The sequence below is a fragment of the Rhinoderma darwinii genome, chromosome 10 (assembly GCF_050947455.1).
Source record: "Rhinoderma darwinii isolate aRhiDar2 chromosome 10, aRhiDar2.hap1, whole genome shotgun sequence".
Taxonomy (NCBI): Eukaryota; Metazoa; Chordata; class Amphibia; order Anura; family Rhinodermatidae; genus Rhinoderma; species Rhinoderma darwinii.
Window position 1 is genome coordinate 51,720,354 of NC_134696.1, and position 23,552 is coordinate 51,743,905.

The 23,552-nt window shown below is 41.0% G+C and overlaps 1 protein-coding gene across 2 annotated transcripts in view; it reads right to left on the bottom strand.

Moving 5' to 3' along the window:
* PTPRH (protein tyrosine phosphatase receptor type H) overlaps positions 1 to 23,552 on the bottom strand; it is a 167,939-nt gene that overhangs the window by 8,801 nt on the left and 135,586 nt on the right. For both annotated transcript variants that reach the window (XM_075839920.1, XM_075839921.1), the window contains 11 exons: positions 22,352 to 22,615; positions 18,291 to 18,554; positions 14,825 to 15,097; positions 13,136 to 13,453; positions 12,230 to 12,487; positions 12,064 to 12,148; positions 10,071 to 10,118; positions 9,369 to 9,456; positions 1,058 to 1,148; positions 477 to 553; positions 98 to 232 (listed from right to left, as the gene is read on the bottom strand). In XM_075839920.1, coding sequence (XP_075696035.1) covers positions 98 to 232; positions 477 to 553; positions 1,058 to 1,148; positions 9,369 to 9,456; positions 10,071 to 10,118; positions 12,064 to 12,148; positions 12,230 to 12,487; positions 13,136 to 13,453; positions 14,825 to 15,097; positions 18,291 to 18,554; positions 22,352 to 22,615 — 1,901 coding nt within the window. The remainder of the gene's footprint in view (positions 1 to 97; positions 233 to 476; positions 554 to 1,057; positions 1,149 to 9,368; positions 9,457 to 10,070; positions 10,119 to 12,063; positions 12,149 to 12,229; positions 12,488 to 13,135; positions 13,454 to 14,824; positions 15,098 to 18,290; positions 18,555 to 22,351; positions 22,616 to 23,552) is intronic.

Here is a 23,552-nt window from a genome sequence, read left to right on the forward strand (position 1 = left end):
TGACTATGTTATATACACCCTCAAAAATCCTTTGTGAAAATGAATAGTTGGAATAGAGATACTTGCAATATTTCTTGTTCAGAGAACTATAACCTACCCGTCCATTCTCCATACAGTTGGTCAGCATTACAATGGTATTGACCTGATGCTCCCAAACCATCCTCCAGAAATCCGCAGTAGTATTTGGTAAAGGTCCTTGACTGGCTATAAATTCTTTAGTGGAATTATAACCCTGCAGATAAAGAAACGTTTTTACGAAACAATACTCGCAAGTGAAACAGTTCTATTATCTGGCAGATTGAAAAATTCAGGCACGACAAGTCGGAAGAAAGTAGTGTGCAGTACGAGAGAAAAAAGCGAAATGCCAAAATCACAGAAAACCACAACACTATTTCATTCCAAAGACACACAAATAAGTAATGATAAAGGCTGCAAAAGCAACGAAAACAGCAGACAAATCTAGTGCTGGTACTTACTGGCATGTAGTTGGCATTGGTGTAATCAGAAGTAGGTATGTCATTCATAATAGACAGTTTAATTCTTGAATGATCGTCTTTAAATAAAATACAAATTATACATTATAAATGAAGACTGTAGTATACAACTCTCTTTCCTACATCCATGTAGATAACTCTTGGCCCCTCTTTATTCTGTATTCTAAATTCTATCTAGACGTGCTTCAACTTCATATAGAATCACTACAATACTTGAATCCTGTTACCTGAGCCCCGGGTTCAAGGACTGGAGGAGAGAGGAAGGAGAAAGAGATGGTTTGTTTCTACATCTTCATGGACATAATACATGACCATGATTGTCCATAAACAATCACCCCCATTTCCATCGCTAACATAAAATATTTTGCGGCCATGGTCCTGATAACAGTTCTTGAGGAGCAAATGTAAATTCTAAGTAAATTAAGAAGTTGGAGCATGTCTAGAGCTTAGCTCATCGAATATTATTTACTGTATATATTGTTGGGCAACACGTTATATAAAATGATACCAAGTAGTATTCTCCTGGTAACTAAAATGGTAGTAATCACTTTACATCTACTTACATGGTAGGACATTGGTAAAACGATTCTTGGCTTTGTTTTCTGGCAGCTCAGCTGCTCTTTTTGACTGCGATGTTCCAACCATGCTGAGTTCCTGTTGATATAGAAATAGGATGTCAGACTCTAAAACAAAGTATATGATATCCTCTTTACTAATAGAGACTACAGAGCAGTGGTGGATATCAGAGGGCCCCTAGTCAAAGCCAAGTGAATGGGCCCCTTGTTGCCACTGTGGAGCTCATCATGGAGTTTCTGTCACGAATAGCATTCATCACTGTGCCAGGAATTGAGCCATGCCAACCATTAGGGCATGGCCAGACGTGGCGTATTTCTGCAGACACCGTCCGCATCAATGCCGCACATAATCTGCGTTGCAGAGTCAGTTGCGCCTTTGCCTAAAATGTGCAGTAAATTGATGCGGATTAGCCGTTGCGTATTCAGGTGAAGAGTACTTCCTGCTGTCTTTTAAAACATTTCATCTCAGTCTGGCTATAGACCTCGAAACACATAGGTCCAGCCAGAATGAAGAAATATCCTGTTTGTAAAACCAATACGCAACACAACACACATAACATCTGCGGATTTCATTGAGAAATTCCGCAATAAGTCCACAAGTCCGCTACACGTCCGCAACAGCCAGTGTATGCTGCGGACACCAAATTCTGCACCGCAGCCTATGGTCCGCAGCGGAGTTTTCCGCCACGTGTGCACAAACCTAACTAAAAAGGTGTGGAAACCAATGGAGAAAACGTCTGCAGCGGATTTCCGCAGCGGACTGGCCGCAGCGGAATTCCAGAGCAATTCCGCCACGTCTGGCCATGCCCTTAATACTACAACTTATACAAAGTCTAGTAGACTATAGGATGCAGTGATATTTTCTGGAGTCGGCACAGACTGCACAAATAGTATGTCTACTCCTCGTAGTCATTCATAATTATTTCAACAGAATATAAATAATTGTAAGTTAAAAAATTTAATTGTTCTAAAACCCCCTGAAGGTGAATTTAATAAGTTGTCTCCTTAGGCTTTGTTCACACAGAGGAAAATGAACATAGATTCTGATACATTTTCCTCGACAAAATTCACATTAATTTTGCCATTGAAATGCCTCTTGTTGTTTTTAATGGAAAACAGCCCCATATGAACAATTTTCAGTGCACAGAATTGAAAACTACGTTGATGAAAAAAAAAGAAGGGGCATGACACTTTCTGCAGTTTTCGCAGGCCTATTCCGCATGAGAACAGCATCAGGTAGCCACACACAGATTAGCTCCATTGAATGGGGCTGATATGCGCGCAGAACTGCGGAAGATATTACTTGCAGGAAATATCTTCCGCCTGAACATAGCCCTGGGATACATTTATATGCAAATACTTGCATAGGGGCATGTACTGCAGTAAGGTGTTCTCTTTTACATTGCTTTATTCCCCTGTGATAGAATCATTAGGGTCTGTTCACATAGAGGTTTTTTTGGCCTTTTTTTTTTTTTACGCGAAAACCGCATCGGAATCAGAGACAAAGAACTGGCAAAATTGCCCCCCATTGATTTCAATGGGAGACAGAGGCGTTCATTTTCCCATGCGGATTTTGGCTACTCATGGGGAAAAAAGTGGCATGTTGCCGCGGTTTCTGCCTCTGACCGCCCATTGAAATCAACAGAAAGGCAGAAAAAAGACCTGCAGCACTCGTTTCTGAGCATTTCCTGCGGCGTTTTTTTGCTAGCAGTCCTTTCATTGCATTCAAGGGCCATGGGCAAAAAAACCCTGTGTGAACTAAGCCTTTGGCTAAATTCTGCAATGTGTAGATGAGATTACTTGTCATTTTATTTACTTTGCTGGTAATGTATTATGCTGCGGATTTGCCACGGAAAATCCGCACGTAATACGCATTGTGGCATTTGGCCTTAGGAAGCTGCACACAGATAAATCATATGGAGACGAGTTGATGTGGGAGGAAGGGTCAACAATGAATCACCCCTTTAAGCTGAACATGCTGAATATATTCTAGCGTGGTATATTTAGCAGAAAACATTCAATGATAAATATTTTATCAAATCTGATACCAGCCTTTGCATTGATAAAATTCTTGACAATCCATGTCTTTTTAGGTCTAACATTCTATGCTGGTTAATTTCTTTACATATATTTATAGGGGTCAGACCTCTGTTTTTCTGACACGAAGCTCCAGAATTCTGTCTCTTTTGTCTATGCAGGGGATTTGGAGCTCTGTATAGATGTATTAAGAAATGAATCAGCACAAAATGAGGGATTTATTTATGATGCAATTGTTCAGCTTTCTGACACTGTGCGGTCAGCAGAAAAGGGGAAAAGCGGATTTACAGCAGACAAACATTGATTTCCCCATCTCAGACTGTGGTATTCATCAGATTTTTCTAAACATTTAGATGGAGAACTGACACCTCATAACTGGGGCAGCCAATAGCCTATAGCCTGGCAACAGTGATATCACAATTGACCACTCGTCATCATTACGACCAGTAATTAGTTGTCCAGGTCACCAACATGACGCAGCTGGGGACCCTGAAGACCAGTGGTGCGGGAACCATGCCAAATTAAGTTAAGTATATTAAAAAAAAATTAACCGTTTGCAGAAACGTAAAAGTCTTCTTAGTATTTATTTAACTCATATATATATATATATATATATATATATATATATATATATATATATATATAGACAAATAGGGAGCAGCAGCACTCATGGCATCAAAAGTGAATGGGTGCCAAGCAAATGGTCTTGATCCGTGGACTGTATAATATTATAATATAGTAAAACAAAATCTTGCAGTACTCCGGTGAGCAGTAGAAAAAACAGTGATGTATTCAATTAACATCAGATAATACAACGTTTCAGTCCTGCGATAGGACCTTTCTCAAGCAAAAATGTCCTATCACATGACTGAAACGTTGTATTACCTGATGTTGATTGAATAAATCACTGTTTTTTCTACTGCTCACCGGAGTACTGCAAGATTTTGTTTTACTATATATATAGTTACATAGTTAGTACGGCTGAAAAAAGACACATGTCCATCAAGTTCAACCAAGGGACGGGAAAAGGGAAGGAAAAATTTCTATACATAGGAGCTAATACTTTTTTGTTCTAGGAAATTATCTAACCCTTTTTTAAAGCCATCTACTGTCCCTGCTGTGACAGCTCCTGCGGTAGGCTATTCCATAGATTCACAGTTCTCACAGTAAAGAAGGCTTGTCGCCTCTGCAGGTTGAACCTTTTTTTTGTCCAGACGGAGGGAGTGCCCCCTTGTTTTTTGAGGGGGTTTTACATGGAACAGGATTTCACCATATTTTTTGTATGTGCCATTAATATATTTATATAAGTTAATCATGTCCCCCCTTAGTCGTCTTTTTTCAAGACTAAATAGGTTTAGTTCTTTTAATCTTTCCTCATAACTTCAATTCTCCATGCCCCTAATTAGCTTCGTTGCTCTTCTTTGTATTTTTTCCAACTCCAGGGCATCCTTTCTATGAACTGGAGCCCAGAACTGAACTGCATATTCTAGATGAGGCCTCACTAATGCTTTGTAAATTGGTAATATTATGTCCCTGTCCCGCGAGTCCATGCCTCTTTTAATACACCACAATATCCTGCTGGCCTTTGAAGCAGCTGATTGACACTGCATGCTGTTATTGAGTTTATGATTTACAAGTACACCCAGATCCTTCTCAACAAGTGAATCCGCCAGTGTAGCCCCCCCTAGGACATATGATGCATGCAGGTTGTTGGTACCCAGATGCATAACTTTACATTTATTTACATTAAACTTCATCTGCCAAGTGGACGCCCAAACACTTAGTTTGTTTAAATCCGCTTGCAATTCATGAACATCTTCCATAGACTGAACTATATTACATAGCTTGGTGTCATCTGCAAAAATAGAAATAGTGCTATTAATCCCATCCTCTATATCATTAATAAAAAAGTTGAATAATAGTGGTCCCAGCACTGAACCCTGGGGTACACCACTTATTACCGGGGACCATTCAGAGTAGGAATCATTGACCACAACTCTCTGGATACGGTCCTTGAGCCAATTCTCAATCCAATTACAAACTATATTTTCTAAACCTATAGTCCTTAATTTACCCATTAGGCGTCTATGGGGGACAGTGTCAAATGCCTTTGCAAAGTCCAAAAACACTAAATCCACAGCGGCCCCTCTGTCTAGGCTTCTGCTCACCTCTTCATAAAAACAGATTAGGTTAGTTTGACAACTTCTGTCCTTAGTAAAACCGTGCTGGCTGTCACTTATAATACTATTTTTTGTCACATAATCCTGTATATAGTCCCTCAATAGCCCCTCAAACATTTTCCCCACGATGGATGTTAAGCTTACTGGTCTATAATTACCCGGGGAAGACCTAGAGCCCTTTTTGAAAATAGGCACCACATTTGCCCTGCGCCAGTCCCTTGGCACTATACCAGTCACGAGAGAATCTCTGAATATTATGAAAAGGGGGACAGAAATAACTGAACTAAGCTCTTTAAGAATTCTAGGGTGTAACCCATCTGGTCCCTGGGCCTTGTGCACATTTATTTTATTTAATTTAGCTTGGACCATATCTACATTCATCCAATTCAGTATATCAACTGATATATTAACAGCACTGGCACCGGCTACATCAGCTGCTCCTTCTTCAGTTGTATATACAGAGCTAAAGAACCCATTTAGTAACTCTGCCTTCTCTTGATCCCTTGTGACCAACTCCCCATTACCACTATCTAAGGGTCCTACATGTTCAGACCTTGGCTTTTTAGCATTTATATACTTGAAGAATTTTTTGGGATTTGTTTTACTATCCTTGGCCACCTGCCTTTCATTTTGTATTTTTGCTACTTTTATAACATTTTTACAGATTTTATTAAGCTCCTTATATTTTACAAAGGCTACAGCTGTACCCTCAGATTTGTATTTTTTAAATGCCCTTTTTTTGTCATGTATTGCCCCTTTCACAGAAGGTGTAAGCCATGTGGGGTTTAATTTGAGTCGTTTATACTTGTTACCTATAGGAATAAATTTTGCACTATAATAACTCAAAGTAGATTTGAAAATCTCCCATTTATCATTTGTCCCATTATTTGACATTAGTTCTTCCCAGTCTATACCCTGAATTGCAGCCTTCATCCTGGGGAATTTGGCTTTCTTAAAATTAAATGTTTTTGCCCTCCCAGCCTGCGTTTGTTTTTTACACTATAGGTAAAATGTAACTATATTATGATCACTGTTACCGAGGTTTTCACGAACATTGACATTCCCAACAAGATCTGCATTATTAGAAATGACCAGATCCAACAGAGCTTCAACTCTAGTCGGGTCTTCCACAAACTGGCCCATAAAATTTTCCTGCAACAGGTTGAGGAAATGTCTCCCCTTTGCAGTTGAAGCTGAACCATGACACCAATTAATATCCCTGTATAATATATATACAGGGTGGGCCATTTATATGGATACACCTAAATAAAATGGGAATGGTTGGTGATATTAACTTCCTGTTTGTGGCACATTATTATATGGGAGGGGGGAAACTTTTCAAGCTGGGTGTTGACCATGGCGGCCATTTTGAAGTCGGACATTTTGTATCCAACTTTAGTTTTTTCAATGGGAAGAGGGTCATGTGACACATCAAACTTATCGAGAATTTCACAAGAAAAAGAATGGTGTGCTTGGTTTTAACGTTACTTTATTCTTTCATGAGTTATTTACAAGTTTCTGACCACTTATAAAATGTGTTCAAAGTGCTGCCCATTGTGTTGGATTGTCAATGCAACCCTCTTCTCCCACTCTTCACACACTGATAGCAACACCGCAGAAGAAATGCTAGCACAGGCTTCCAGTATCCGTAGTTTCAGTTGCTGCACATCTCGTATCTTCACAGCATAGACAATTGCCTTCAGATGACCCCAAAGATAAAAGTCTAAGGGGGTCAGATCGGGAGACCTAGGGGGCCATTCAACTGGCCCACGATGACCAATCCACTTTCCAGGGAACTGTTCATCTAGGAATGCTCGGACCTGACACCCATAATGACATAAATAACTCATGAAAGATTAAAGTAACGTTAAAACCAAGCACACCATTGTTTTTCTTGTGAAATTCTCGATAAGTTTGATGTGTCACATGACCCTCTTCCCATTGAAAAAACTAAAGTTGGATACAAAATGTCCGACTTAAAAATGGCCGCCATGGTCAACACCCAGCTTGAAAAGTTCCCCCCTCCCATATACTAATGTGCCACAAACAGGAAGTTAATATCACCAACCATTCCCATTTTATTTAGGTGTATCCATATAAATGGCCCACCCTGTATATACACACATACAGGGCCGCCATCAGGGGGGTATTAGGGGTACTTCTGTAAGGTGCCCGGCCAGTGGCGTAACTACCGGCGGGGGCCCGCAGCATGAGGGGGCCCGTGTCGCCCGCCGGCACGGGCCCCCAGCATTGCCGGAGGCTCTGCTTGCTGCCGCTATGGCTACTACAGCGCGACGCCACTGAACACTACGGCAGAGCAGGAAGGTATCTCCCCGCTCTGCCATTAAACAAAAGACATGTGTAATCGCTGGCATTGATAGGGAGAACGGGGGACTGAAAGTCCCCTGAAGTTCTCCATCACAAACCTCGGACTTCCGGCGTCTGTGTCGGCAGCTCCGTAGAAATGAATGGAGCGCCGGTCGCGCTTGTGCGCATGCGTGACCAGCGCTCCTTTCATTTTTATTGAGCTGCGCAAACGCCGGAAGTCAGAGGTTAGTCATGGGGAGCTTCAAGGGGACCTTCATTCCCCCATTCTCCCTATCGCTGCCAGCGATCACACATGTATCCCCTATCCTGTGGATAGGGGATACATGTCTTTTGTAGGACACGCTGTAGGTCAGATTTTTTTTGGGCGGGTTAAGGCTGCATGGTGTTCCCTGCAGGGGGGGCTGTATGGCTTTACCTATGGGGGGCTGCATAGCGTTACCTACAGGGGGGGCTGTATAGCGTTACCTACAGGGGGGGTTGTATAGCGTTACCTACAGGGGGGGCTGTATAGCGTTACCTACAGGGGGCGGTATAGCGTTACCTACAGGGGGGGCTGTATAGCGTTACCTACAGGGGGGCTGTATGGCGTTAGCGCCATACAGCCCCCTCTGTAGATAACGCCATACAGCCCCCACTGTGGAGAACGCCATACAGAGTCCCCCTGTAGATATCGCCATACAGCCCCCTTTGTAGATAACGCTATACAGCCCCACTGTAGGTAATGCTATACAGCCCCCCCCTTTGGGTAACGCTATACAGCCCCCTGTAGATAACGCCATACACCCCCCCCCCATAGAGAACGCCATACAGCCCCCCCTGTAGAGAACTCCATACAGCCCCTTCTGTAGAGAACTCCATACAGCCCCCTCTGTAGATAATGCCATACAGCCCCCCCTGTAGAGAACGCCATACAGACCCCCTTGTAGAGAACAGCATACAGACCCCCTTGTAGAGAACGCAATACAGACCCCCTGTAGATAACGCCATACAGCCCCGTTTGTAGATATCTACAGAGGGGGCTTGTATGGCGTTATCTACAAAGGGGGCTATATGGTGTTATCTACAGGGGGGGGCTATATGGCGTTATCTACAGGGGGTCTGTATGGCGTTATCTACAGAGGGGGCTGTATGGCGTTCTCTACAAGGGGGGCTGTATGGCGTTAAAGTTGTATATAAAAAAGTTTGTTACAATGTATCAGTCAATCATCTGTGAGCTAAACGCAGCAACAGCACAAACCACTCTCCGGTGCTGGACTCCAGGCAGATGGCTCTTATCTACACTGATACATTTTAACAAGACCATCAGCTGTGAAAGTAATAAGCCAGGACTGGTTTTAATGTTCTCATTCACAGACAGCAGGCAGAGATCTTGAAAATCATGAGGAACTGAAGCAGGAAGACAGAAAGCTGCAGAATGTCATTATACAGTAGGCTGGGGTGCTGCACCACTCGCAGGGAATTTATACGTGTACGGCTATGTTCACACTGAGTATCTTGACGAGTTTTTTGACGCGGAAACCGCGTCGCAAAGCTCGTCAAAAACGGCCCAAAAATGCCTCCCATTGATTTCAATGGGAGGCGTCAGCATCTTTTTCCCGCGAGCAGTAAAAGGGGGGCCTAGAAAATGTAGCTGTATGGGGCCCTGAAATTCCTGATGGCGGCCCTGTACACACACACATGTTAATCTGTTTCTTATACTATCAAACAAGGCAGGAGAGAGAGGTGACAAATCTACACCTGTAAGCGAACTGTACCTGATATTCTTCTGCAAATCCAAAGTCGCTGTCTGCATGGCAATTTTCATAATGTTCTTTGAACTTTTCTTTTGGAATAGTGTGAAATCTAGACACAGTCCAAAACAAAAGTTTAATTCAGGAGAAGAGGATGAGGATGTGTGACGGTTATTTCTGCTGGTCACATGCAATTGGCTTATGGGGTATTCTGTTTCATAGGCAGCGTAGTAAAGGATCTAAGCTATAAACATTATATTAAGATGATCATACAACTAGACTTGACCTTATTAGAGATGGAACAAGGGATTTATTTTTTATGTCCTAGGAGGAGTGTGTGAAAGACCTTCCATGCTCCTGAATTGCATGGTTTGACAGAGTAAAATGGATATACAGGGAAGATACTAAGGTGCACACAACATAGAATCAGATCCCGCAGCTTCTATGGCTCACATTATGGGAGGCCTTAAGCTCTGGTTGGCCACTAGGTTGACACATAGGTGTAAACCTACATAGTTCGCCCTCTCTCCATAGGAACACAAAATTAATAAACAATATCTCAATGAAGGGAAGGGGCTTGGAGAAACCAAACACTGAGCCATACTGTAAAGGGCCGGTGTGGTGGTGTAAACCAACTAGAAAAGAGAAGCTCCCTCCCTCTTACGTATGCCCCCATGTTTAAAAACAAGCAAAAATAAGCAACACAAATTGTGAGCCTCTGGTTACCTCCTTGTTGTAAAAACAGTTGGTATGTTGTCCCTACTATCCTTTAACCTAAGAAAGAAGAGAAAGTGTTAAAAATGTCCTCTTAGAGTTTAGTAAAAACAAAACAAAAAAAAACATACAATTCTAAATCTATAAGCTTCCATGAGAAGATGGAAAACAAAACCTTCAACGAAATCAGTAATAGTTTTACAATAACAAAAATTCTAACTCCCAAATATTCCTTTATTACCAAAAATACTCCAGAAAAGGAGTCATACAAAACCAAAAACTTTGAAGCTTTAGTTTTTTTCAATTTTCTCATCACCCCCTGCCCCTCAAGTACATACATAGCGGGCTTCACTGCAGCTTTAAAGGGGTTTCTGGGGCCTTAGAAGGGTTGTATGACATTAAAAAAACATGGTTGCTTTCTTCCAGAAACAACACCAATCTTGTCCATGTGCGTTGTCTGGTATTGCAGCTAGGCTCAATTTACTTGAATGACACTGAACTGTAATACTACACATATTTAATATTGTAATAGCCCATATTTCTGGAAGAAAGCAACCATATTTTCTAATCGCATATCTCTTTTGTTATGTACGTGGCTGCGGGCCGTCAGGTTCACTCACCTCCTGACGGCCGCAGCCATGGGTCTGCAAGCGCTGGCCCCAGTCTCCTCCTCAGGAGACGCCATCGCTCACGTCCACTCGGCCGGGTCCCGTAGGGTGCGCGTGCACGCTCGTGCCCGCTCTTAAAGGTGCAGCGTGCGCACCGGACTTCCATATGTAATCAGCCCATGGTGCCCTGGACTATAAGAAGGACCCAGCCCCTTGCTTCGATGCCTGAGCGTTGTTATCGTACCCTAAGTTTGTCTTGCAAATGGTCTCCTAGTGTTTTCCAGCTCCCAGTGTTCCCTGTTCCTGTATCCTGTATCCCGTGCTATCCTGGTCAAGTGCCGTGCTGTGCTGTAGTCATGCTGTGCTGTATGCTACGCCTATCCTGCGCCTATCCTGCTACTCCACGCCTGACGTCTACCTGCTGCCTAGTCCCAGCCGAGCCTGCCTTGCTACTTTCCGAGCTGCCACAGGTACCCTATACGAACTATAGACTCTGTCCTGCGCCCTGTTGGCCATCTGCCATACCACCAAGGTGGTACGGCCCAGTGGGTCCACGAACCCTACGTGACACCTTTAACATTGATGGCCTTTCCTTAGGACTGCTAGAATGTGTAGGGCAGTTTTTCGTAACCAGGGTTCCCTCAGAACCTAGTCGGGGCTCCCCAGAGGACAGCAGCAGAGCTGTCACTTCTACAGTAGGTAAGGCAAACCTATTTCTGCCTGCTCAAAGATGCTTAGCATGTGGCAAACAAGGTTATCATAAAATTTTAACCAGAATATAGACTTTCTAATCCTTTAGGCACCTCTACACCAAGATTCTTTAAATGCGAGACGTTTCCTTGGGAGTGTAAACATTTTTAAGGGGTTACGCCATTGTGATAAAGATGTAAATCACTGGTGTAGGGTCGCACTCTTTTAACAAGAGGAATGGTAACACCCGGTTATTAATTTATTCATACATTTCCAGTAGGAATAACAGAGGGACAGCACAGCACATAGTTGTAAGAAAAGAAGCTTCAGATTTTTTATTTAATGAGGAATGAAAGTAGACATGTCAGGAGAGCTAACAGGTAATATAGGTTCTTTAGCTAGAATATAATATAATGAATATGGGAAAACAAAAATTGTAATTAGACCTACCCAGCCCAATACTTAAGCCACATCCCCTTCAAAGAATTCTTTAATACTTTATAATAATGCCCCATACCCCATTGTTTTTTGCATCAAAATCCCCAATCAATTAAACTGTATGGGATATATCCATAGTTTTGATCTAAGGGTAAGCACCTCACACAGATTCTGTTTTTAGTGGTTAGTCTTACGCATTACCCCGGACTGCGAAATCTGTCATTGAAAAAAATAATCACTCAAAAAAAGATTCAAAACAAATATCTCACCTTCTCTTCCTCAAAACAAAGAAAACTATAAGTCCGATGAGGAGAAGAAATAGTAGAACGCCAAATATTGACCCAACAATGACTCCTGCCAACCAAGAAAGATTTGGTCAATAAACCATCCATGCAACCCTCATAAGAATGGAGTGTGTGGCAGCTCATGATTTACCTGTGCTGTCAGTATCACACATTATTACGCCGGAGACAACAGATTTTTCTGTAGCTATGGTCCTCACACTAATTCTGTAACTAGCAGCAGGTTGAAGATTGGATATTAAGACATTATTCGGGCAGTCCACTTGACTTCTGGGGTCATCGTTCACCAACACGTTGAATGAAGAATAATTCCCAGCAGGACACTGAAAATCCACTTTTATCTGGTATGCGTCCACTATAGAACACTTGAGGTCCCGGACAGCGTCAGGTACTGAAAAAAGGAAACGTTTTATTAGCAAAGTATTGAGGTCACCATGTCCCTGCTGGAAGATGATTCGGGTTCTTCTATATTCCTCAAGCCATATGCTTAAAGTATACTGTATATTTAATATCAAAATAGGATAATATTTTTGGGGGAGGAACTGTGGGTTTAGTAGGGACAAGTAAAGTAATAATGTGGGGAGAGGGGTTTATTCTCAGAGGAAAACCAAACCCTGAAATTGCATGGGTGACCTTTCTCATATTTTGGGTAACTTACATATCTACTTCATATATTGTACAATATACGGATGTAGCAGAGCTCATGATCTCTACTCTAAAATATTTCAGGGAGAAATGCTTGTTAACAAAACCGGGCATAGAAAAGGGGGCAGGCGGGGTATGTGCTTTGGGTGCCAGGAGGGGGCACCAACAAGCCAGTTTGCCTTGGCAGGGGTATTTAAAAAAAAAGGGGCTAAAATAGCAAAATGAATCTTTGCCCAGGGTGATGGAAAGTCTAGCTACTCCTCTGAACAGAATATGCTACAACAAAGAATCTTACAAGCTTGTTCAGGAAACTTGAGAACTTTTGGCAGAGTCTTCTCAGGCTAGGTCCGTCATGCCAGCTACAGATATATTGACCACCAGTTTCCTACTCTACCTGTTTCAACTTTGATGATGCTGGGCGTGCTGTATGATGTAATGAAGTTATCCGCTGTATTCATTCGGTTAACAGTTCCGGGCCTTTTATTTCGCGCAAAACTTTCAACACTGAGGCTATAAATATTTCCAGGAAGCAACCAATCCACAATATAAACTTGTTCAATAGTTTCATTTTCTGAAATTTTATTTCCATTCAAATAGACAGTGATCCGATATCCTGATACAATACTAGAAGGAATAGAAGGCATATTCCATTTCAGTGTGACGCTGGTGTTGTTTATGTTACCAACGCTTAACCCCTCTGTAGAAAGTGACTCTGAAACAAAAAACAAACTGCATGTAAAACTAAAAAAGAAGAAATAAACATACTTAAAGGGCTTGCATGTATGATATTTTCCAGAAACAGCGCCAAACTTGTCCATAGGATGTGTCTGGTATTGCACTTCAGCCACATTCAAGTCAATGAGGCTAACCTGCAATACCAGACACAGCCAATAACCAAAAGTAAATGATGTATCCAATTAAAAGGGGTTTTAGGAGCTTAGAAGAAAGGGTCTACTTTTTTTTACAAGCTCATACAACCCCTTTTAATTGGAGACATAATTGATAGCAGTTTTTGTTCGGACATAATATGTACCAGACTTAGAGAATACAGTACATCTATATGGCTAATTTCATATGGCCATAATATGGCCACGTTTTAGAGTTCGTAATATTGACACCATACCCGGACTTCATACTGTTCTACTAAACCGCAGATAAATTATCATGAAGTTCTATGGTGATCTAAGTTCGGTTTAGTAGAACCAAGGGTGGATCAGGTATAGCGGACAATACAGTCGAAAATCAGGGCTGATCGTTGCCCTGATTACAAAGGCCAATGATCGGGAACGCGCATTCATTTGAATAGGTTTAGAAGAAATAGAGGTAAAGAAGAGAAAACGAGATAGCCGAGATAGAATAGAAGATTAAGGGATGAAGAGATGGGAGGCAATAGCGGGTATATTCCATTCAAAATGTCTTAAAGGGGATCTGTCGGCTCTCCGGATATGTCTAGTTTAGTCAATACTTGCGTTTCCCATGAAATAACAATTCTCGAGTATCATTTCTAGAAGCTCCGTGTTGTGTCGTTCCTCTGTTATTCCCATTACAAATGTATAGATAAATTGACAACTGGGCTTTACCATTTCTCTAGTCAATAAGGTGTGTCCCAACACAGTCTGACACTGGGAACATTGACGGTATCACGCCCCATTGACAAGGGGAATGGTAATAACCCGCTGTCTATTTATTTACAAATTATCAGGAAGAATATCAGAGGATTGGCGCAATGCAGAGTACTAAGAAAATATATTCCTGAACTGTTATTTTATGGGGCATACAAGTACAGTGTTTAATAAAAGGTCTTTGAGTGACTCCAAGAAAATCCTGGACATGAAAGGGGTTTCTAGGATTAGAAAACAGTTTCCGCTTTTTTCAAGAACAGGACCATATTTGTCCATGGGCTGTGTCCGATAGTACAGGCCAGCCGCATTCAGTGAATGGGCTTGAGCTGCAATACCAAACACAGCCCATGGACAAGTGTAGCGCTGTTCATCAAAAAAAAAAAAAAGGAGACCCTATTTTCTAATCCTAGAGATTCTTAGAAGGAGATAAACAGTGAAGTAAATAAAAGAAGTCATCTTACTGGTCGCTGTGTATATTTCAGTATTAACACTTGGAGTATTTTGGATCACAGAAATGACAGTAATTTTGTAAAGATGTCCTGGAAGAAGGTTCTTTATGTTGAGATGTGTGTCCTTCGTATTTGATGAATTGTACAGTGCTGTCGTATTAGTATCTTCCCACTTCACCTGGTAGTCATAGGATTTTTCATTAATATCTTCTGGTGCTGTCCAGTTGATGTATATTTCAGAGACATCAACAGCATCTCCTTGAAGATTGTTTGGTGCATTAGGCACTAAAAAAAAAATGAAGAAAGTCATTTTAAATCCAAATTTCTTTAAATATTACCTTTTAATGAAACATCCAATTTAAATATGTAAGGGTATCCGAGATTTTTAAACTTTCGTGTATATCCTGAAAATGGAAAATATCAATAACTGCACAATATGCTTATCCATGATTCTATTCTGCTCCACACCAGCCTCGCCAGTCTTGTTTGCTGACTTTTTTGTAATGACATGTCAGGTGACCACAGTAGCAATTGCTGGCCGCAAGGGTGACATTCCGTCAATAATGACATGACCGCTGCCAGTGATTGGCCACAACAGTCAGGTAACATTTCGTCACAATAATTTTTAGTAGTGTAAATAGGAGCTGGCTACTGTTTTAGCTCCCCAGCAGTTGTGACCCAGTTATTCCACACAATTGAATGGCAAGACTGGCCAGGTACGCAGTGATACATTGCCCATTGCTACATCACCCACTCTTAATTAGGCTAGTTTGCATGATAGCATCAGCCCCACCTCTTCAATGGTAGGCAGTGATAACAACCACGTGTCCCCAACAGCAATGGCTCCTAAACACGTTCCCAGTGGTCGGCGTGTCATCCAGCCATGATCCGAATGTATCCCCCTGCTTACAGTCATCCTCCTTTGTCTCTGCACAGTTCCTGCGCATGTGCAGTGGATTGAAGTTGTATCCTGCCGCCACCTCTGAGATTCACTAGTTCTTTTTGTTGTAACACTGTCACATTGAGTCTGATAATATTAGGTTACACAGAGTCACGGCACATTAGAGGAGAGCAGAAGAAGGAGGGGATTAGGCATCATGATAGAGGATTGGAATTAATAAGCACAAGTCGACTATCCGCACAAAGAGTCTTGATCTACCTGTCTCAAGTAATTTTTTGAAGGCTGGACAAGGTGTCAATGACCTGAAATTTCAGAACCTAGACCAAGTACCAATGCATAAGAGAGGAGGTGATAGGATAGCTAAAGTTAAGCGTAAAGAACTTGAATGGATCTTTCGGCTAAATGCATTATCACCTAATGGGTTAAATCTTGACTTTAAGATTAGTTCTGGGGTCACCTGAGAAGTTCGCTGAGATTCGTTTTGGCTCTATGGGGTGCTTTTCGGATACGTCTTTTGTACGGTATGGGAAGTTTTGGACACACTTTTGCCGCATTGTAATTTGATTACTATATATCATATGATCTTATATAAGACTTTTCATATTTGTATATTTCATATTTATGTATTTTTATATTCCTTCTTTATATTTTTTTAGATTAAAATAGACACGTGGACCTCCTCCTCCTTTGAACTCACACATCTCATCTTCCTCATATGCTGACCATGATATTTTGTATTATTCCTTTTTGCTTAATAGATTATGCTCTTTTATTAATAAAGGATGGTCCTTGTACAGAACATTTGGCCATATTTACTTGATATCACAGGGATGATTTATATTATGGGCTTAATATTACTGTCTAGTGTAACCTAGTTTTTTGACTCTTAGAAATGTTTATTTTATGCATGTCTGGTTTAAACTTCATTTTCTCTAGATGGTAGGAAGATAGTTTTCCCATATACGGGTGCAGACATATCTTTTCTGATTATTCTGAGACATTTCCGTGTAATACAATTTTTTGTAAACCGCGCTTAAAGTTAGAATTATATATACCTATACACCTGAATAATATAATGTCCCACATGGTAATTTTTATTTTTAGTTACGGGCAAGAAACATCATGGTCCTTTTTGTCATCCGCGCTACTACCCTATTTCATGATGGCGCTGGAAGGATTATTGCTTGTGATTATTGCGCAAGTGATGTCAGAGTTGACTCAGGCCGGCTTTATACAGAAATGATTCCTGTGTGCTGAGAGCGCATGCGCTGTTTGTCTTTTCAGCTCCCACTAATGACATCACATTGAATGTCTGGATGGACATGCGCAGTAGGAATTTGGAGACGCTGAGACGGAGGAATGGGAAGTCCACTCGTTTTGATGTATGTAATAAAACATTGTCATTTTTAATCCACTTATCATCTGGGTATATTTAGGCACTTTAGCTACTTTTGGATATTTTTCTTGTAGCCTTACATTGTTTACAGGCACTTTCGATATATTTACCTTCTGTAGACTCTAATATCCACTATGAGATGTATTCATTTTATTATATTGTATGCATTATAATGTATTTGATACTTTTTCTGTATTGATTGTATAATTGGCACTTATGACTCTTTGAGACCTTATATACTCTTTGTGTGGTATGTTCACATGCTTGAGAAAGGTCTTGTTGGACTGAAACGTTGCATTGCATTGTTGGGTGACTAAATTCCGCTTATTTTTGCATGTGCTGCCTTGTCTCTCTTTTTTGGATTCTACCTGTGAGACACTGGTTCAGTTTCCTGTGAGGCTTGCACCCATTACATTTCCAACATCTGTTGCTCCGGTGCTGCGACACCCTTGCTTTTTTGTTATAACACTGTCACATTGAGTCTGCTAATATTATGTTATACAGAGTCATGGCACATTAGGGGAGAGCAGAAGGGGGAGGGGTTTAGGCAGCATGATAGAGAGGGAAGGAGGGTTTCGGGCAGGGTGTGACTTACTTGACCCACCCATTTTATTGGCCTCACAAAGAAGAACAGACTTACAAGATCACGTGACTGGCTGTGAAACCGGCAGGAACGGCCCATCTGACCGTGGGAGTGTCCCTCTATATTTTCTTAATATATATTATAGGAGTATGCGGTCTGTTTTTCTATTTTCTATCTATCCAAATCCCCTGCGTAGACATAGAGTTAAATGACAAAATTCTGGCTGGCAGCAGGCACCACTAGGGGGGAGCTTATTGTATACAGTTTTATTATTAGGTTCAATGTACTATATAACAGTAGGCAAACAGTGTTGCTTTCCCTAGTGGTGGTTCCAGGTTGCCTAAGTTTTATCATTTAGCTCCTTGACTATGCAGCGCTCTACATCACTAAACCGGAGCCTCAAACACTATAAATATGTAATAAAGGATTAATCGGCAGAGAATTGTGGATCGGTTTAGATAAAAGAAATGGTGTTTAAGAGTAGACATTCTTTTTGAACTGAATTGTCCTAAATAACAGTATTGGAATTCTTGGTGTAATTTCCAGCAAAGGATGATATGGAGTCTTGGACCATTTATAGAGAGAATAAGATACTTACGTGTGGTATTTGATATCTTCTCAAGTGCGCTGCTCTGAACTCCATTTTCCGTCACAGTGTAGATGATGAAATTATAATTACTTCCTGGCGACAGTCCTGTTATAAGCGCATAGCTGTTGTTACTAGAAACAGATTTGTTGAGTGGTTCTATAAAAATGTTGTATTTATAGGTTTTTGCATTGACATCAGAAGGGATGGACCAACTGAGATTCATTTGATTCGTCCATACATCAGTGACGTGGAAACCAGACACACTGGAGGGCACTGAGAGGGTACAAAATGGGAAACGTTAGATTACAATGTATTCCAAATGCATGAGGCCTATACGATCAGCAGTAGGCCTGTAGTGTTGGGTATAAGACATCAGTGTTTTTTATTAACTTTTTTTGGGTGGGATTGAAAATAACAGCTATATCGCCATAGTTTATTCGCGTTTTAAATTTAACGCCACTCACCATGCAATGTAAATAATGTGATAACTTTATTCTATGGTTCTGTAATATTAAGTGATACCAAATAAGTATAGTTTTTTTTTATGTCTTACTAATTTTGCACAATACAAATACTATTAAACAAAAATAATTTGATTTTGCATCACCGCATTCCAGGAACCATACAATTTGTATTTTTACATCAATATAGCCATATGTGGCCTTGTTTTTTGGAGGACGAGATGTCGTTTTTATTGGTACCATGTTGGGATACATGGGAATTAATGATTTACTTTTATTGTATTTTGAGGGGATGAAAAAAAGTTATTTCATCATTGTTTTTTGCACGGCGCTCACCATGCAGTTTAAACAATGTGTTAACTGTGTTGTTCTGATCGTTACAATCCCGGCGATACCATGTATGTGTATTATTATTTTTTTATACTTTTATAAAATAAAACACCTTATGGAAAAATGGTTTTATTTTTTTACTGTGCACTTTTAATTTTTTTAATTAACTTTCTTTAACTGTAAAACTCCTCCAGTCTAGAGATCTGGGTAATTGTATTCAACCATTGAGAGATTGGAGGAGTATCTTCCTTCCTCCAGTAAAGTGGAAACATGGCTTTAGCAGTTGATAGCATATGTAACCACAACACCCTATTAAACGAATTCTGAAGAATAGGGTTCAAATTTAAAAACACAAGCTTCATGGATAACCGAGGAGCTTGTGGACAAATGGATAACAATATGTCCTCTACTTTAGCCCAGAAAGGTTTAAAAAGGTGACACTCCCACCAAAGATGAGTGTATGTACCTGTATGTGATAAACATCTGCAACAAGTCTGGGTGATATTGCTGTCGTATTTGTGAAGGAGAGCCGGGGTTTTATACCACCTACTCACCAATTTGTAAGTCGTCTCTTGTATAGCGACACACCTAGAGGGGCCAAAGCAATTTTTAAATATATGAGATATGTCAGTAGGGCTAAATGTAATATCTAACACTTTTTCCCATGCCCGAATATAAGGCAACTGAGGAAGGTGTGCCTTCAGGATGAGATTTTTATATATTTTGGAGGTAAGATTAAGAGCAGGTTGCGTCACAGACATCAATTGTTCAAACCATGTGAGATCTCGTAGGAAAGAGCCCTGTTTTGAAAGATTCCTAAAGTTTAATAGCAATTGAGAATAATGTAAGTGATTAATAGGAGTGTTAGGAAATGCGAGTCGAAGTAGTTCAAACAGAGGAAAAGTTCCATCTAGCATTATGTCCCCAATCACTTTCCCCTTTAAAGAGTTTTGTAAAGAGGACCATCATTTCGGGTCTGGGTCTTCCATACCCAATAAATCGCCCACCCTCATCAATGGAGAAGGCGAAGGATGTATTGCCATTGTGGCAGATAACATTTTCAATACACATATGGTTGCTTTTGTCAATAGATTGACTCTAGGTACAGTGCCCGCTAAATAATCAGAACGAATGAGTGCTTGCGTCAAGGAAGATTCACAAATTTCCTCTTCTACCGGTACATACATTTTAGGTTCATACTGATTATGCCATTCAATAACTCTACCCAGCTGAATCGCTTGATAATACACCTGTAAGGCATCATTTACACGAGCGTAATATACGCGCGTGCGACGCGCGTGCTTTTCACGCATGTCGTACGCACCTATATTAGTCTATGGGGCAGTGCAGACAGTGCGTGAGTTTTGCGCAGCGCGAGTGCGTTGCGTAAAACTAACGACATGTCCTTTCTTTGTGCGCTGTTCGCGCATCACGCACCCATTGAAGTCAATGGGTACGTGAAAACCACGCATGCCGCACGGAAGCACTTCGGTGCAAACTGCGTGGTTCGCGCAACAGCTGTCAAACTCTGAATGTAAACAGAAAAGCACCACGTGCTTTTCTGTTTACAAACATTCAAACGGAGTGTCATAATGATGGCGGCTGCGCGAAAATCACGCAGGCGCGCATCATACACTGATGACACACGCAGCTGTTAAGTGCCTTTTGCGCACGCAAAACGCCGTGTTTTTTGCATGCGCAAAACGCACACGCTCGTGTAAATCAGGCCTAAGTCTGTAAAATTCATCCCTCCCAGATGCTTCTGATGAGTCAAGGTATTTAAGGATACACAATGCGATCTTTGAAACGATTATATAATGCTTTAGTATAAAAATAGAAATAGAGGAAGAGGGGGGAGGAATCCTCCAGCTCACCCGACACTGTAGATTGTGTCACAGCAGCGCCCGGATCCTCGTGTCGGCGCACGGTCTGAAACAGGGAAGGAAGAGGAGTATTTTGATCCAGCGCTGCGTGGAGTTTAAAATGGAAGCGGGTTTCCAAGTTTAATGTTCTTATTTTAAAAGATAGTCCAGAGGTATATAGTCCTGGTGTGAAGGTAAGCGGGCGGTGATGTCCTCAGAGCCTACGCGTTTCGGATGCTTCTGCGTCCTTAGTCTTGGCTGTAATGACATTACAGCCAAGACTAAGGACGCAGAAGCATCCGAAACGCGTAGGCTCTGAGGACATCACCGCCCGCTTACCTTCACACCAGGACTATATACCTCTGGACTATCTTTTAAAATAAGAACATTAAACTTGGAAACCCGCTTCCATTTTAAACTCCACGCAGCGCTGGATCAAAATACTCCTCTTCCTTCAATGCTTTAGTATACTTAGTATACCATGGCATTAATGCCTGTCAGAGTAAAACTGTCAGGCAGTCTATTTGGACGTGCCACTGGCACGGCCTTATAGGCATACAGTCATGGCAGGCCTGGGGGCATTTGTTAGGCCCCCAGCTGCCATGGCAAACCATTGGCGGACAGAAGCTGAGCCCGTGCAATCACATACATGCACATCGAGATGAGGGAAGAGGACTTTTACTGTGATGTGCATGTATGTGAAAATGCGGAAAAGGCTTAACGGGACAAAGCTTAATTCTTCTATAATAAAAACTTATGCAACTTTCAAACGGGTTGTTGAAATAGCAGCCGGATAACTGAATCGGGGAGAAGGATGATCCTGACCCAATTGGGTTCAATTGAATCTGTGTCCGCAGAATAAACGAACTTCCACCAGTGGGCACAAGGGAGCCATAGATTCCCTGACCCACTATTCTAAGACAACAGCCATTTTGCGGCGCAAGTCAGGGTGATCTCATCATGCCTGTCTATATAGTTCCCATACAGCACAGGCCAGAAAAGTCCTACACTGCGGGATGCATCGTAGGGACGGCGGCAGGTGAGGTTCAGAGGCACTTAATATATTAACATATGCTGTTAATTTTACGGGTCAATTGTATGTATGGTGCTATTTTGGAGCAACCTAAATGTTTAAAACTAATTTAGGGGAATAAGTGTAGCAGTATTATTTTTTGGGGGCACTATCTGTGTGCCACTATTATTTTTGGGGGCACAATTTGTATGGTACTAAGTTGGAGGGCACTATCTTCATGACACTAATATTTTTACCATTTTTATAATTTATCTATATGCCTATGCAACACTTTGTATCATAAAACTGGAGCCTCAAAAGGCTATAAAGATATATTAAGATATTAATCGGCACAGAGGATGATATGGAGGCTTGGACCATTTACATAGAGAACAAGATACTTACGTGTGGTATTTGATATCTTCTGAGATGTGTTGCTCTGAACTCCATTTTCAGTCACAGTGTAGATGATGAAATTATAATTACTTCCCGGTGACAGTCCTGTTATAAGCGCATAGCTGTTGTTACTAGAAACAGATTTGTTGAGTGGTTCTATAAAAATGTTGTATCTATAGGTTTTTGCATTGACATCAGAAGGGATGGACCAACTGAGATTCATTTGATTCGTCCATACATCAGTGACATGGAAATCAGACACACTGGAGGGCACTGAGAGGGTACAAAATGGGAAACGTTAGATTACAATGTATTCCAGATGCATGAGGCCTATACGATCAGCAGTAGGCCTGTAGTGTTGGGTATAAGACATCAGTGCTCTTTGTACAACGCTACTACAACTTACTGCATGTGGACCCAGCAGAAGTTATTAAGTCATGAGCAATGGGCATCCAATAAAATATGTAATGTATGAATACAGAAACACAAAGCTGCAGAAAATATTGCTTAACCCCTTAAAGACGAGGCCTATTTTGTCCTTAATGACCAGGCACTCTTTTTAGGTTTTTCATCGTCACATTCCAAGAGTCATTACTTTTTATTTTTTTTATCAAAATCGCCGTATGAGAGCTTGTCTATTGTGGAATAAGTGGTATTTTTCAATAGCACCATTTTTTATTACATGTTATTAACTTTTTTGGGGGGGGGGGATTGAAAAAAAACCTGCTATTCCGCCATTGTTTAGTTGCGATTTAAATTTAACACCGATAACCATACGACATGAATAATGGAATAACTTTATTCTATGGTTCCGTACTATTACGCGATACCAAATAAGTATAGGTTTTATGTCTTACTAATTTTGCACAATACAAATATCATTAAACAAAAATAATTTGCTTTTGTATCACCGCATTCCAAGAGCCATACATTTTGTATTTTTACATGGATATAGCCATATGTGGCCTTGTTTTTTGGGGGATGAGATGTCGTTTTTATTGGTATCATGTTGGGGTACTTGGGAATTAATGATTTACTTTTATTATTTTTTGCAAGGGGGGTGAAAAACAAGTTATTCCATTCTTGCTCTTTTGCGGGTTTTTGTGTACGGCACTCACCATGCAGTTTATATAGTGTCTTAAATGTATTGTTCTGGTCGTTACAATCGCGGCGATACTGTATAGGTGTATTATTCTTTTTTTATACTTTT